General features: G+C 42.1%; 1 protein-coding gene across 1 annotated transcript; it reads right to left on the reverse strand.

The window, feature by feature from the left end:
* Positions 1-382: 382 nt before the first annotated feature.
* On the reverse strand, positions 383-15,997 carry tmc1 (transmembrane channel-like 1). Its single transcript, XM_012830372.3, has 20 exons — positions 11,760-15,997; positions 10,899-10,919; positions 9,587-10,130; positions 9,169-9,369; positions 8,812-8,902; positions 8,529-8,610; positions 8,271-8,377; positions 8,055-8,153; positions 7,448-7,590; positions 6,999-7,143; positions 6,618-6,812; positions 6,003-6,182; positions 5,105-5,257; positions 4,591-4,719; positions 4,389-4,456; positions 3,639-3,878; positions 3,280-3,405; positions 3,030-3,108; positions 2,465-2,594; positions 383-2,135 (listed from the first exon to the last, which is right to left on the reverse strand). The coding sequence occupies exons 1-20, from the start codon at positions 11,794-11,796 to the stop codon at positions 1,921-1,923; spliced, it is 2,985 nt and encodes a 994-aa protein (XP_012685826.2). The 5' UTR covers positions 11,797-15,997; the 3' UTR covers positions 383-1,920.
* Between the last annotated feature and the right edge of the window lie 221 nt (positions 15,998-16,218).

Raw genomic sequence — 16,218 nt, forward strand, 5'->3', positions numbered from 1 at the left:
AGTTAATTTGTAGAATTTACATTTGCCATACGTCAAAAATCAACATGTGTTTTTCAAGGATACCACTGCTGTTAGTTGGACGCACGGAGCTATAAAATGGAAATGTTTCAAGTAAGCCTAAGTCCACTGGTTTGTTTCATTTTCTAGTCTTCACAATTCAAAGATATGTACGTGTATCTTAATTTCAAGTTACTTACAACTAAGATTTTACTAAAGTAAACATAACGTTAATTGAGAATGCATTTTCAACGTTGTGACGTTTGATGTCACCGCCGTTAACAGCTTTAAATAAATAATGTGTGTAGTACACTTACTATCACTATATCCGGTAAAGCTACCCGATGACGGTTTCAGAAACAAAGCCAACTCATAGGGTATTGTGAAAACAGCTGAACTTTTTCAGCAGCTTGTTTACAATGTAACTAACAATGCGCTAACCTATAAACGCGTTAATGTCACTGCAGACATGCAAACATAGCCTAATCATTCGATCTCTAGAGAGAGAACCGTCCAACGTTACCCAAGTAATTCTTTTTTGCAGTTCATTGCAAAATTTGGGGGGTAAAGCTCAATATTTTCCGTCTACAGCACAGCTTAGTTTATAAAATTAAGGGCTTCCCATCTAAGGGTCTCAAATGACTTGAATAAATACTTAATGATAAGCTGGTCATTAATTTTGTATTAGCATTGAAATGTTAATGAAACTGGTGTGCCAACTCTGTAATGAATAAATGTCAGGGTGGCATGACATTTTTTTTTTTTTTTTGGAAGATGCCTGATCATCCTGTATATGAAGGGACCACCCCTTCTCTTAATCAGGGCCAAAGTAATACTGACCATCCAGGACTGCGCTCTGTAGGGTCCGTTTGCCAGGAAAAGTATGGTCTTATGCATCTACCCCACACAGGGTAGGCTAAAATTCCTCCATCACTGAAGTGAAAACAAGCAGTCGCTGCCAAATCTGTTGCCTGGGCAAAGAATCTGCCCTGCAGACACTCAACACCCGATTGACCGGAGTGGTTTTGAGAATACTTTGCACTGAGATGACAGTAGTCACCTAATACTTTTTTCAGATTTAGTAATAAGGGAAGTGTAATACTAAGGAGGGGTAGAATGTTAAGCCAAGAAATCAATCTGATACTGTGTTTGATTTAATTTGTTGATATAAGGATGGACCAGTCATGATTAAACATGGAATGCATGTTTCTGGGGAAATACACAGAACAAAAAAAGTATTATATTGTATGATAGCCTTCTGTCTATAGAATTAGACTAAAATATTGCACTGTATTCTTCCATAGAGACAGTTCTGTTGAGAACAAACTTTCATTATATTCTTTCAACTAGTTATTAAGGTACTGGCTGCCTGCTTTGCCATTGTCAATATAGCTTTGACTTGGGGATAAACTTACAGCAAAACAGAAGTGGTGTAATGCCTAGACAGTCCAAACGAATGTGTTTATTTATATAACCTTGAGATAACCTGAAGAGTCTATTTTCCCAGTGATGCGGCAAGAGCCATGGACTAAGATAGAGTTACATTGCTTGTGGTAGACTGATGCTGTTTGATTGAGTTTGTCGAAAGCACTTGTGTTGCACCAGACCATGGCGATAAAGAGATAAACAAGAGTTCACAAGGCTTCACGTAGTTCTACGAAAGTCCCATTGGACACTTTGGTCCTAGTGCATGTGACAGGAACATCTATATCCCCCATCAAAGAAAGTAAGTCAGATATTTCCATTCCTAAGGACCAACTCGAATGTCCCATCAAACTCTGGCCGCAGTCTCCTCCTCAAATGGCACTTTTGAATGTCCAGCCAGCCAGTTGCAGTGCATGTTTGGTAGCCATGTCCACTTCTCAGCACCTTTATTATCCATAAAAACATCCATTCTGTCCATCCATTGTCTGTACTTGTCAGTCAGTCTTGTAAATTAGTGCGCCTTGCTAATTTGGATGCTGGTTGATGTGGAAGACCTGGTAGGTACCCTGGCATACCAGGTCCTCTTGGAACTGGAGGTCTGTTTGTGTATCTATGGGGATCTGAGGGTCCATAACGATTCTTTGTTGGATATGTGGAGTGTCCATTCTCTCTCTGATAAGTTGTAGCATCACTGTTGTCCAAACTTCTGTCATCTGAGAGAAAGTTCCAGAGTAAGAGAAAGAGAGAGAAGGTGAGAAGTTGTTTAACCCCACTCATGAGCTGGCAAATATGTATTATTCCCGAGACCTATCTAATGAAACACCCTCCAGGCTGTCTATAATCTACAATGACTCATATGTGAATGGGATACTGTCCCCCACACTACTTTCATCAGTAGATCATAGATCCATACCCCTGCTTGAAGCATTGTTAAGTGTTTCATCAGTAGATCATAGATCCATACCCCTGTTTAGTGTTTCATCAGTAGATCATAGATCCATACCCCTGTTTAGTGTTTCATCAGTAGATCATAGATCCATACCCCTGCTTGAAGCGTTGTTGTTGCTCTGCTGTTCCAGCTGTAATTGGGATGAGGCGTTTCTGGCCTCCTCCAGGTCATTTGCTGCCTTAAGTGCAGCTCTTTTATTCTTCTTTTTATTTTCTTCATTTTGCTTTGGTATAACATACACACACACACACACACACACACACACACACACACACACACACACACACACACACACACACACACACACACACACACACACACACATTGAATTATCTTATTTACACTTTGACAAGACTACTGTTTCTGCTGAGTTTATGCTGTTCTGGTTAAGTGTTATACATAGTTATGACTGAGATGATCTTGCAATATTATCTGGTGGAATAAATTGCATTAATGAGATCATGCTAAATAAATGATCAGGTATCTTGCATAGAGAATGTTGCATGGCTTTACTGCTATCCAGAGGACAACATTGGTAACTACATGTAATGTTGATAGGCAATATTTAGAGGGAAATATAGACTGAGCTACATATACTGTATATGTCTCAAGAAATTACTTACACTGTAAAAGTGTTAATATATTCAAAAGAACTTACTGTTTGAAGTTTCTTTTTAAGATCCAGGTTGAACTGCTTGTATGTCTTAGATATAGAGTGAAGGTAGTATATTGCTAATCTAAAGAAACAAAAGTTATTTATTTAGTTCTTTGCACTTTTGCATACCTGGGTTTCCCTAGTCCGTAACAACATAGGCTATTCATATCTGCTTCTAGTTTTTTAAGTTTCATAGTAAAGTATAGTAACTATACATAGTAAAGTGAAACCAATACAAAAAATGTCCGCTTACACCATGAGCAATAGGAAAGGAAGGATGAGTCCAGGATTGGACACATAGCTGAACACCTTCCCAATCCAAGCTGGGAAATCTGTCTCCAGGGTCTCCTGGATCACGTCAATCATCCGAGATTTCCCACTGAAATGTCCATGCAGAAAGAGGAATATTTACACACTTTAAAGTCCATATAAACCCGTGCTGGGTAGAGATTATTTAACAACACCCCCTTTCTAATCTGTAGTTTTAGATATTCTGGACTAAAATAATGGATGAAACTATGTATTATAATGCCTGTGCCACTTGTATAGGTTCTTCAAACATGCTTCGTCTAAAGATGGATGGGTCTAATCAGCATCTCCTGTCTTCTTCACCTGAATGGACCACAGTCGAAGGAGGGGGGGATGGTCACGATGGTGTAGATGGCAGGCAGGGTGGAGAGGAAGAGGATGACCAGCAGCATGGCCATGTAGAAGTTGTTGGAGCCGGAGGCCTTGAAGACGCGCTCCTGCGGGACGTTGCAGCACATGACAGCCCAGCACTGCAGGTACATGGAGACGTGGAGGCGCAGCACGTTCAGAGCCGGCAGACAGGGGGCGTAAAATGCTCCCATCCTGAAAAGCAGAGAAGAGAGAGAGAGAGGGGGGGGGGGAGAGAGAGAGAGAGAGATATTTGGGGAGGACAAGATGGAGTGAGGGAAAGGGAGAGAGAGGGAGGTTAGAGGTTTTCTAGCTATGTTGTGCGCTCGACTTATATCGCATCATGGCTACAGGTCGGCAGCGGAAAGGTTGTCTAGCAGGGGCCATTCTGTACTCTGTGTGACCTACCTGTTCATTTTAAATTGGTTTGAGATGGTACCTCGAATGTTTGATCAAATGCTTTTTTAGGCCCCAGTTTGGGCATACACACAGCAGGGGGTCCTCGGCAGATATACAAATCCGCATATGTTACCCCATGCATGCTCCTGTGTTCAGATGCTACATAACCTCCATCTCTCTCCTTTGCTAGGAATAAACAGCCATAACGACCTACACTACTGACAAATAAATCAGCTCTCAGTTATATTGAACAGATGTCAAAACCTGCATTACAAACAATTACTGTTTTAGAAACAACCACCTTACCAGATCATTCCCTGATTAAAGATTAGGCCCAGGACATTTCCGCTGACATCAAACTCTGAATAGGATGGCTTTACATGGGGAAGAGAGTGGCAATGAAAGCAATTATTCAGTGTTAGCCTGATTAGCATTGTCTCACACACAGTCAGATATTATGAGAATGCGGTGGCATAATGATCCCGGCTGTGAGGGCGGGGGAACTCACAAAGCCAGCCTCCAGGTCCCAGCACCAACAGTAGTTGAGGAAGCGCACGATCAACGCCCTGAAGAAGTCCCCAATCAGCAGGGTCACGTACGTAGTCATGGTGTCGGATATGATGAGGCGCACAAACTCCTGGCCACAAAGCAAAGGAGGCTCATAGATCTCATGTTACATCATCCGTCTGAAAGGGGAGCCACGTTCACTTCTTAAAATAAAGGGCACTCCCATAAAATATAAAGGACGGCAACAATGGCCCTAAATAACACAATCATCTGTAGGTGGCTTCATATCCATCCTTTGGGTGAAATAAGCTTAGGCACTTCAAGATGAAGTAAATTCTGTTGTAGGAAATATCTATATCTATATATATATATATTTACTTACAGTGGATGGCCAATACCATTTTCCGAAATGCATGCTACAATGTGTGTGGATCCAGGCAAGATGACTGGTAGTAACCTTATCACATTTCCTGTTTAAATATTGATTATTCCCATATTTGACAGGACGTCATTACCTGTCCAACCATAGTTTCCCAGCACGGTCCACGAGGGACATCTGCTGGATCGGCAGTGATACTGGGAGCAGTGGTGTTCACTCCCAGGGTTCCGTTGTACAGGCTGGCTTGCCACATAGTCATGTTAAGCTTTACGATCTCCTCTTCTTTCCTCTAAAAATGAAATCCCACCCAAAGAAAGAAATAGTTGATCTTCAGAATAATCAGGTTTTATTGGCCAAGTAAGTTTGCACAAACAAGGAATTTGACTTGGTAAAGTGGCTCTCAGTGTGCTTACACAGAATATACATCACAACACAAAACAATACAAACAGTGCAACGGTCTAAGAAGTCTAAAAACGTGTATAGGCTACTAGGAGGAATGCCTATATACAGGAGCTGTGAATTGTAACACAACAATAGTGCAAAGAAGTGGAGAGTCCAAGAAGTGCAGGGATAAATATCTTTCCTTTCATGCTGGGGGTGTGACGACATGTGATGTGATTTCACAGATCTGAACTCCGTGTCCTGGCCGTGTTTCTGTGCCCGGTATGTGTACAGCATGCAGGTGTGAATACAGGCCAATGGTATCACCCTTTTTATTTCAGCGTATGTATTTGTGTAGACAAATCTACCCATTAGTATTTATCTACTGATAAACATCTATTGATGTTACACTTTTAATGTTTCAGGGAACATTTGAGTGACATGTTTGGATTGTCCCTCAGAGATATGCTAATTAATCTGGATCTTCCTTGATAGCTACAATAGCGCCTGTCTTGGATATCCATTTAATCCATGAATGTACTGAGTTGTATGAGGACCAAAAGCAGAACTTTTAGTAGGCTGGTGGATAACCAACACATCTTTTCAGTGAGAAGCACATGGGCTGTTCTTATGCTTGCGTAGCCTGACTCACTTTGAGGTTGATCTCGTCCATGAGGGCGATGATGAAGGTGTAGAGGTTCCCCAGGAACAGGGCGAAGATGCGCCCGAGCTGCCACTGGAGGGCGACACGAGGGTGGTAGTTCTCCAGAGAGCTGATCACGTCAAACAGCATCGGACAGAACATCCCCAGCAGAGACATCACCATGTTCACCTGACCCATGAGGACACACAGACAGACACACACACACACACACACACACACACACACACACACACACACACACACACACACACACACACACACACACACACACACACACACACACACACAACGTTTAATTCTAGTGTAGGTGCTTTAATATATACACATTTCATTTATCTACAGGAAATTCATAACTTCATTTTTAAAAAGTAAACATTCAGAAAACTTCCAATATTTACCATCATCTGTTTACTTTTCATATAGTGTCCATAAGTTATGTCACAGTCTATTTTCATTTGACTTATCCGTTAAATATTACACATTCATTTGCACTTCTTGCACTAGTGCCGTTTTTTTTCTTGTCTGACCTACACAAAGTCATTTCACTGATACCTGACTACTCTGAACTGACAAATAAACCTTTAATAATACGATAAATCCTACTTCATTTCGTTCCCACCAGCCGTAGTTCTCCAGCCCTGCGAGGGTAAACTTTTGAGACCTCCTCACGACATAGTAGATCAGATATCCACTTCCTGCCAAGCAGCACAGCACCAGGAAGTTGGCCAGGACCCTGAGGAAGCGGGTCAGGTGGATGTTGTCGTCCTTTCTGCTCTCTTGCTCCTCCACAATGGCCTCCTGAGAACAACCAACGGGCCACAACAGAAGATGGATGTGGATAGCTTCATTCGCTATAACATGGCAGCACACAGAAACATGTGACAGACAGCACTCCCACTGTCTTACACACATCGATAGCTAGACATCAAGGGTAGGGGTGCGGTAGGATTTCTGCCGTCCCTGCTTCTCTGGAGTGACGCTCACCTTAAAAATGGTTGTGATGGAGGCAAACTTGTTGTCTGCAGTTTCAGAGTTCCCTATGAGGTAGTCCCAGCTGGTGAATGTCTTCCAGCTAAAGTTGAAACTGGTGTCGTCTCCACCGCCTTGCTCATTGGCGTTGCGGGCCATCCTGTTGGAGATGGAAATAAATACTTCAGAGGAAGGAAGAGGAAGAGGAAGTTAAGCTTATATTGGGGTTCTTCCTAATTTGCCTGAGACATTTCTGTCCCCCTTTCTGTAGGTGAAATAGTCCAAAACTGCCACATGTTCAATATATTATCTGGCATCTGTATAGTTAATTGATGTTAATGACTTTGCAGCATTTCCAAATGGTTTGTGTAGGTGAGTGAAGAACAGAAACGGCCTTTCCTCTGACCACTGAGTCTCTTTTCCAGTACCAGACTACGACTCTTGTCAGCAGTGCAAACACTCACCTCCTTATGACCACCATGTAGCTGTATCCCACTGTGCCAACCCCAACCAGGAAGTAAGAGAGAGGCATGCGGAACTTCAGCCAGCCAACAGTCCGCTGGTTGTTGTAGTAACCATAGAAGAGCACCGAGTACTTAGCAAACCCCTGAAGGACAAGAAAGCACACACAACAAAAGGGTATTTCAGTGTTCTCATATTACTGTAAGATTTAGCATTTACAATTTACCTTTTACCAAGTAAAGTTTTATGGTTGTACTTCCCTCCGCTCAAAATGTTACACGCTTGTCATTTCTGTGTCTGCATTTGGAATTATACTTTGATATTGGCATCGTGTGACTGATGGACAAGGAAGTCATTCAACAAGGTGTGGAAGTCGTTGTGATTAGCAAGGTAATAAAACACTTGTTTATTTTTTTTAGAGTGAGACATCCACTAGTAAAATTTACATTACCGTAAACTCATACTTCATATACCGTACTTGATATTAGAGTTCTAACGCTTTGAATCAGTGAAAGAGATAGATAGACAGTTGGGTGTGTGGGTGTGTACGTAGTTGTGTGTCTGTGTGCATACATGTGTGTACCAGCATTCGCAGCACAAAACACTAACCCCAAAATCCCACAAGACCGCAAAGTCCATGGCGTTCGTCTCCTCCGCTCTGGGAACAGTCTTCCTAGGAATGCTTCCATACGGTCTTCCCATCAGTGCCTGGACAATGACACAACTCTACTATTCTTTTCATTTGTGATCATTTGTCACAGAGCGTGGAGGACCAGTCTTAAATCATGGATGTGGGAAGTAAGGTGGATGCGGTATATTTCCTACCTCTGGTACCATGACCAGGCCAAATGTCAGTCCAAAGAGAATAATATTAACTCCATACATCCATCTGAGGAAGATGAAGTAGGACGCAACAGAGGATCCGAAATGACCTGTAGCGAAAGGAAGACATTACGCTGCATGTATCAGAGGGCTACACTAACATGTGCATGTTCCTTTTCAAATCAGGTTATTCGGCCACTGAAGGGGCAAAAAGGTTGTCAAACAATCATTAGCATCATAAAACCTGAGGTGAAGTTTTACTTTCTATGTCTTTGATCTTCATTTCCCAGGGAATGCATGCTGTCTTGAAGTTCTCAAAGTCCCGCAGGAACTTCATCCATTTCTGACATACAAAGCAGACAAAACACACACATATGTGACACGAATTAGAGCGGGGTTGGTAAAGGATATCCTTGCGGCTGTGATTAGGCCGTAGGGACTACTTTAAGTAGTAAACGTCAAGGTATTTGGTGTTGTTTGAGACACTAATGTGTATTCTCTATATCTATGCTTGCTTTATCCATCCACATTGCTTATACATTACCTTTGACATCATGACTTTGTAGGCATACAGCTTTCGGCCCCTTCCTTTCCCAAGAGCACCCTCATATTTCTCCACAAACTCCTGGGATTCCCTGAAAAACAGACACACAGATAGACACACACACACACACACACAGACACACACACACACACACACACACACACGCATACCCACATCTCTAAATTACAATCATAATTCAGTTAAATATTCACCATGTGTGACTGGCCAGGTCAGCACAACATCCTGTCTGCATTTATAATGAAAATATTATTGTGGTTGACGATTTTAACTATACTTATTGCAGTGCAGGTATTTGTAATGCATTTATGTCAATGGGTCCAAGAATGGCCTCAGTACTTGAGGGTTTGTAGTTTCTTCATCATGGACCAGGGCTTTACTCTGAGCGTGCTGACAAGCTTCTTCCTGTCGTCCACCGCCTCCTTCAGTTTCTCTAGCTCCTCTGGAGTCAGAGCCCCCACCACTATCCCCACCTCCTCTTCATCTTCCTCCTCTTCCTCTGTTAATTCTTCCACGTCTGAGAGGTCAGAGGATTCAGAACTGTTGAGAAAATGATATCAACACTTGGCATCAACACAGTGTTCGTTATAATTTGTAATTGAAGGTTTTACTCTCATTGTACTCATCTGGTAATAGGGCATAGGTCAAACAAAAACACTGAGGTACTGAACCCAAGGATATTCAGTATAGGATATTCAGTATATTTGTATGTTGTTGCAGCAATCGTTTCATTTGACCTTAACTTTCTCACACTGACCTGGTTTCAGCTTTCACCTTTCTTTTTGTATGCCCTTTGTCTCTCTGTTGTGGTTCATCTTCTTGTTTCTTCTTGACTTTCTTTTGATTGGTATTTATCTCTACCTCTGTTTTAGAAGTTTCTTGTCTCTTGTGATTCCTGGTGTCTTTCTCGTCTTTAAGCAGCTTTTTCACTTTTCCATGTTTCCCCTTCTTTTTCTGGTTTTGGGACTCTTTGTCCATCTCTTCATTGTCTTCCTCTATTCCTGTCTTTTCTTCCTCTTTATCTTTACGTTTCCCGCCCTTCGCTCTCCTGTGATCTCTGTCAACCTCTTCATCGTCTTCCTCTATTCCGGTCTTTTCTTTCTCCTTGTTTTTACGTTTCTCGCCCTTCCCTCTCCTGTGCTCTCTCTCAGGTCGTTCCTTTATGTCATGTCCTGGAACGCCCTTACTCCCTCCATTCTTTGCCTTTCTCTTGTTTTCTCTTTCTCTCCTCTCTCTTGTTTTTCTCCTTCTCGTCACTTCTCTGCCTGTGTCATTGGAATCTGTATGGTCATCTTCATTCTCTGCACCCAAAAAGAACACATTGATCACAGATTCATACATTAAGATATTATTGTTATCCATAAATCTTTATGCAATGCTAGATGTTTTATCACGGGATATGTACAGAATTGATTCAACCTTACGTAGACATACTGTAGGAAAAGGGATAGAAGAGCATAGTTGGAAACTATTGCATTTAATATGTTCAATTGACACTCCACATTTCTCTCGACCTTGCAGACTTTCTCCTTTCTGATGAGTGTTACTCTATCTTTACTTCCTGTCGTTAGATTACCTAATTTAATTGGTTTTTCTTTCCTAATTTCTAACTTTTAACTCCACCTTCTTTCTGTGAACATGTTACAATACCTTTGCGGAGACTTAGACACACACTCACACACACTCACACTCACACCCACACTCACACCCACACTCACACTCACACTCACACTCACACTCACACTCACACTCACACTCACACACACACACCTCCTGTTGGCAATGTACACTGCAGTGCTGAATATAGTCATGTGGTATAACAAGAATGTGTTTTGCTTGTCTGTCACAGTCTGCAGGTAGCAACATATAGGACTTTCCTGAAAGACCTGTCATATGTACACTACAGAATATGAAAACAAACTAAGAGAAGCTTTTAACTGAGTACTATACATAATGGAAAAATGGAAACCAGTGGCATCTTACACCTTCTGTGTTATGTTTAAGGTATATTAGCAGGGTCGTTGAGCCATCAAACACAACAAGAACAGTCCAGGCAAGTGCAGTCTTACCTGCATTCACCTCAATGCTGACTGCAATTACAGAGGACAAGAAAGACTGTGATATTTGCATACACCCCAAGAAAATATATAACACACTTGTCTTGGTTGACATTGACCACCGTGCAAAAGTGACACAGCCCGTGTCATTCAGCTTCATTTGTAACCGAATCTGTATGTGATGCATGGGTCATTACACATGCAATAATGTTTTCACAAAGGGTACAAAGGCAGCTTAGATGAGACATCTCACTGTGTCAGTCCACACAAAGACAGGCGAGGGGAGTAGAGAGAAGGCCAGAGGGGAAGTGGTAAATTGGGTTTTAAACTCACAAGTTCAAAGTTCTACAAGTGGTGCACATCATTGAATGCCTGTCAACTATGAACCCACGTGTTTGTACAAATGCAGCTGTAAAGGTGTCTGCAAAATATATGGTTGTAAAGTGTAATACAAAGTAGGCAAGTGACAGACTATCATCTCTTTAAGTATTTGCTGTATTTTATTAACAGAACACATTTCAGTGTTTATACACCCTTGAGTGTTTCTCTCCCACTGTCTAAGACATTTTCACATTGATATAATATGATATCCAGACTGCGGATCGGTGCTGTGATGAGCAGGGTTCTATAACATATCACGTATAAGTCATTGAGCACTTTAAGAGGTTATAAATGCGTAATACAAGTCTAACAATTACTTCAACTGAGGTGTTGAGGTTACATCATAGTAATATGAGAGTGTTATGGCTGATGTTTGTATTAAATACTTAAATCGTTACAATTTCAGCACACTGCACACACATCATTAAGCAGCAAGCGTCATTAACAGTCACACACCAGAAAACGTAATGAATGATCCAGTTTGTGCCTCACCATCACTCTCTGAGGTGACAAGCTTGTCCCGAGGCATCCTCAGTCCCCTTGCAGTTCAGCTTCAGTGTGGGCCACACCAACAGCCCCAACCCTGGACTGACCCGTACCCGCCCAGCGATGAGCCTCGCGCATGAGGAGTTCACGTTTTAAGCTGCCATTCAGCAGCCTCACACAGGAACAATAACAGCCCCGAAACACTAGAGCCGCTCAATTTCTCTTCCTTTAATTATTCAGCACAGTTATGACTCTCCCTTTTTTTGAGGGACAGAGGGGGGTCACCATGGACAAATTTCACAGATTACCACACACATCATCCCACCAGTTACAGTAATCAGAGGTAATGTAATGTTACTAACTGAAAGAAGTACAGATGTCAAGCATGCTTTAAGTCAGTCATTAGACATTAGACAAGTTTTAAGGGTAAGGTTTTTGGGAGATCACTAGTGAATAAACAGATATAGCTTCAGCCATCACAAACCAGAATGTAAAACCGGTTTTATAACATTGGATCATGTAAATGTTCCTCTCTCCAAACTCTTTACCGTTGCTGCTTCTTGGCAAATGTAAACAAAGTGCATGTACAGTACATATAAAATGCATATAAATAAACGTAACACTTTAATAACAATATCATATTATTGAAAATATGATAGTGGGATGTTAAAATATGGAGTTGGACTGGGGAGGTAGAGTGAGATGAGGAGTGGGACTATTCATTACCACTTTTCACCACCAGAGGGCAAAGTGTCCTTCAGATTGTGTGCCTGGCTGCCAACAGGCAGGGACGAGACCCTCAGCGGCCAAATGAAAGCCCACAAGAGGCCCTTGAGCTGTCAGGCCACAGGATTTACACACTGTGATCTCTCAGTAATCAGGAGAGCCAGAGTCCATAGTCCTCTGGGCTGGAACGTGCTGACGTCGGATCAGTGCGGCCCACAGTGTGTGAGAGCATGCGTGACCATTAGTGAGTGAAGGCGTGTGGGTCTGTCTAAACTGGAGGAAAGCATGCACATGCTTGTGTGTAAAAGAGTGTGTGTGTGTGTGTGTGTGTGTGTTTGTGCGCGTATGCATACACGTGCATGCATCTGTTTTTGTTTATGTGGATATTGTGTCTGTGTGTGTGGCCACATCTATGTTTGTTCATAAATGCATGTGTCTTTTCCTGTACATATATATGTGTGTGTGTGTGTGTGTGTGTGTGTATGGATTGTTTTCCTTTTCTAAAGTTAGCTGAGGCGTTTGGGGATTCCATCTGCAGAGAGGTGAGAGAGGCCGGCAGTGTAACCTGAAACCCTCCAGTGCCCCCAGTTCCTGCAACCACTCCTCACACACACACACACACACACACACACACTCACACTCACGCACGCACACACACACACACACACATCTCCTGTTGGCAATGTACACGGCTGTATATAGTCATGTGGTATAACAAGAATGTGTTTTGCTTGTCTGTCACAGTCTGCAGGTAGCAACATATAGGACTTTCCTGAAAGACCTGTCATATGTACACTACAGAATCTAAAAACAAACTAAGAGAAGCTTTTAACTGAGTACTATACATAATGGAAATAAAAAAGAAATAAACAGCATCAGTTCTACTACCCTGTCTTACAAGTAAACTATAATGTAGGTACAGTTTTCACAACATGATTGACAGGGGGACCTTATGTCTGCCAACATTGAAATCCTTGTTTAGATCTAATAGCACAATCAACCTCTTTGGCTGTTCCATTTGACAGCTAAGACTGGAGATTCAAAACAAGGTCCACAATCTTTAGAGGGCTTTCTGGGTTGTTTTTAAGACAACCACACTGTAACAATTGTGATACACTATTACTGTCTTTCTCTGAGTAATAATGATATTAGACATCCGATCATTTTCATATTTAAACGACATCCATAGTCACTGATCATAGTCAATTGACATTTTACATATTTTGACAATGGTCGGTAAATAAAAACATCCTGAAAATTTCAACTTATTGTGTTCAGAGGCCCGAACCATAACCTCTAAAATACATACCTGTTCTTGACTGTTCTCGTAAATAATGATAGTCTTTGGATATTTCACTTAGAGGACTGGGAAAAATCTAATAAAAACAGACTTTTACCCACATAATCATAGCTAAAAAAAACATTCACACCTTTCAGTTGCCACCTTCTACTGTCAGATGCCGTCTTATACTGACATTTTCCAATTTTCATCAATACTTTCCTTGTTTTCCATGCAGCTATGTAGCACAAACAAGTAATGCCCTCTTATTGTTTCGCACAGTGATTATCATCGACACAGCATTGAGTCACCAAGCTATTGCCAGTGTTGTTATGGTCTGTCCGTCTCCAACGGCAACCAACCCCTAGAGCTACATGCACGGGGAAAATAACATGAATTTGGCCTGTGTTCCTCCTCAGCACACCTGGGCACAGGTGCGCATGGGCCTTGAAGGTGTGTGTGTGTGTGCCCCCCGCGGGCCATGTAACACTCCAATCTGTGCAGACTCCTCAGGCGCCTGGAACCTGCGGTACATGTTTGTCCTGTGGGCTATGAAGCAAGCGTATGATTTCAGGGTGTTTCCAGCAGAGTATTGACGATCTCAGGTTCACGTGCGTTGCCTTCGTGTGAGCTGCCTGTCAACTGAAAGGTGTTTGTGAAGTATTACTGCAGGGAAACGCAGCTGACTAGGTGGAACCGTACATGTGTAAACACGACCGAGGGCACACGGGCTCTCTGAGTACTGGAACCTTTGTTGAACTAATTCAACCAAGCGAACTAAGAGTGAGCTCCAGTTACAATTTGCCTACTCAAGCTTACTTGAGAGGTCTGTAAATTGTGCAAATAATGGAGCCCTGGTCATAATGTTGGTTCCTCTTGCTGTTCTTTGTTATGTTTTGGTCTAATTACCTGTTTCTTTATCTGTTGGGTCATGAGTTCATTGTATACACAACAAGTGACAGTTAGCAAGGCTCAACAAAAAACAACTGAAGGGCCTGAAGAAATGATTCCAGTTTCATCAACACACTCCGAAGGGTGTGTCTTATCTGAATAAATGATGGAGCAAGAGATTCTGTGTTTGTAGTAAGGTAGTCTCCATTGGTAGAAAGTTTGCCAGTTGGGTCAGGTGGTTTCTGTAACTGCAAAGATCGCACAGGAGCGTTCCCTTTCTCAAGTGCAACCGTCTTCACCAAACAGGCAAATAGCCAGATGACATTCACAAGCCATTTCACATGGAAAGGTCAACAGCGAACAGGAGAGAAATAAAGGAGAAGGCTCAGATAGTTCCACACGAAACCCTAGCCCATTTGTCATACTGGGGTCATATGATTAAGGAAATAAAGCTCTGCTGTTGGATCCAAATTATTTGAATTAGCTAAATAGTTTCAAGTCCTCTTTAGGTGTGCCCTTTACTTGTGTAAATCTCTGTATTTACACTTAACCTATACACATTAACATAAAGGAGCCATTGTATCTCTTCTGCAGGTATACAATGTGGTATGTGTTTTGACCACACACCACAGCAAGAGAACTGTAAGCCTTCATACAAAGAGCAGGCTGAAACTAGTTCAGCTAGGTCTGTTTTTCACCGATTTTCACTCTACCCCCACCCTCCCCAGTTCCACCCTTCACCTTCCGTACAATAACGGCACAACTTCCCTGCGTGCTCCTAGGAGCGCTTCAGGCTCTACGCTCGTGTTACACCATCTCTGAGGAATCCCATACCACAGAGCCTCCGTGACGGCAGACGGCTCTGGACCAACGCTGCGCAGCACGTGTGACCGTAGGTGAAAACATGGAGAAACAAGGGAAACTTCACAAGGCTCAAATGAATGTGTTCAACACTATCCAAACATACTTAAGGCGTGAAACGTATATCTGTTTAAAAAATGTAACTGCGTGTATCAAATAAGATTAACTGTTGTTTGGCTTCCTGTGATTGCTTTATTTAGTTTCAGAGTAGATCAAATAGATATTAGGCCCATTATCAGAGAACAGACAAAGAATACAGACCAAGAATTAAATAGTATCAGTCATGGCAATGGATAGTCACGCCCAACCGACATGTATACTCACAAACTACCGACAATGTCCAGACAATTACCAGCTCTTTAAAGGTGAGAATAGGCACTGAAGACTGGAAAAGAGAATACAGTATGTGAGATCCACCCAATTTGACCTGAAAACCTATAGCCACAGTGTTGGCAGTAACAGAAGTGCACAACTAAATTAGGCAGAGAATACAACACATTCAGGGAATGTAAATGTATAAAAGTCAAATTTCGAAACAAAGAGGTAAGGTCTCTGTTATGACTGTCACAGCCGTGAATAACAGTTTGTGTTTCTCCCAAAGAAAGCCTTTGGATACATGACCACTTCACCCCCAACAACTACGTGATAACCAATCAGGACACGTGTACTGAGCAGTGGCGTTCACAGCCACGCCTCTTACTAAAGAAG

The sequence above is a fragment of the Clupea harengus genome, chromosome 7 (genome assembly GCF_900700415.2).
Source record: "Clupea harengus chromosome 7, Ch_v2.0.2, whole genome shotgun sequence".
Classification (NCBI taxonomy): Eukaryota; Metazoa; Chordata; class Actinopteri; order Clupeiformes; family Clupeidae; genus Clupea; species Clupea harengus.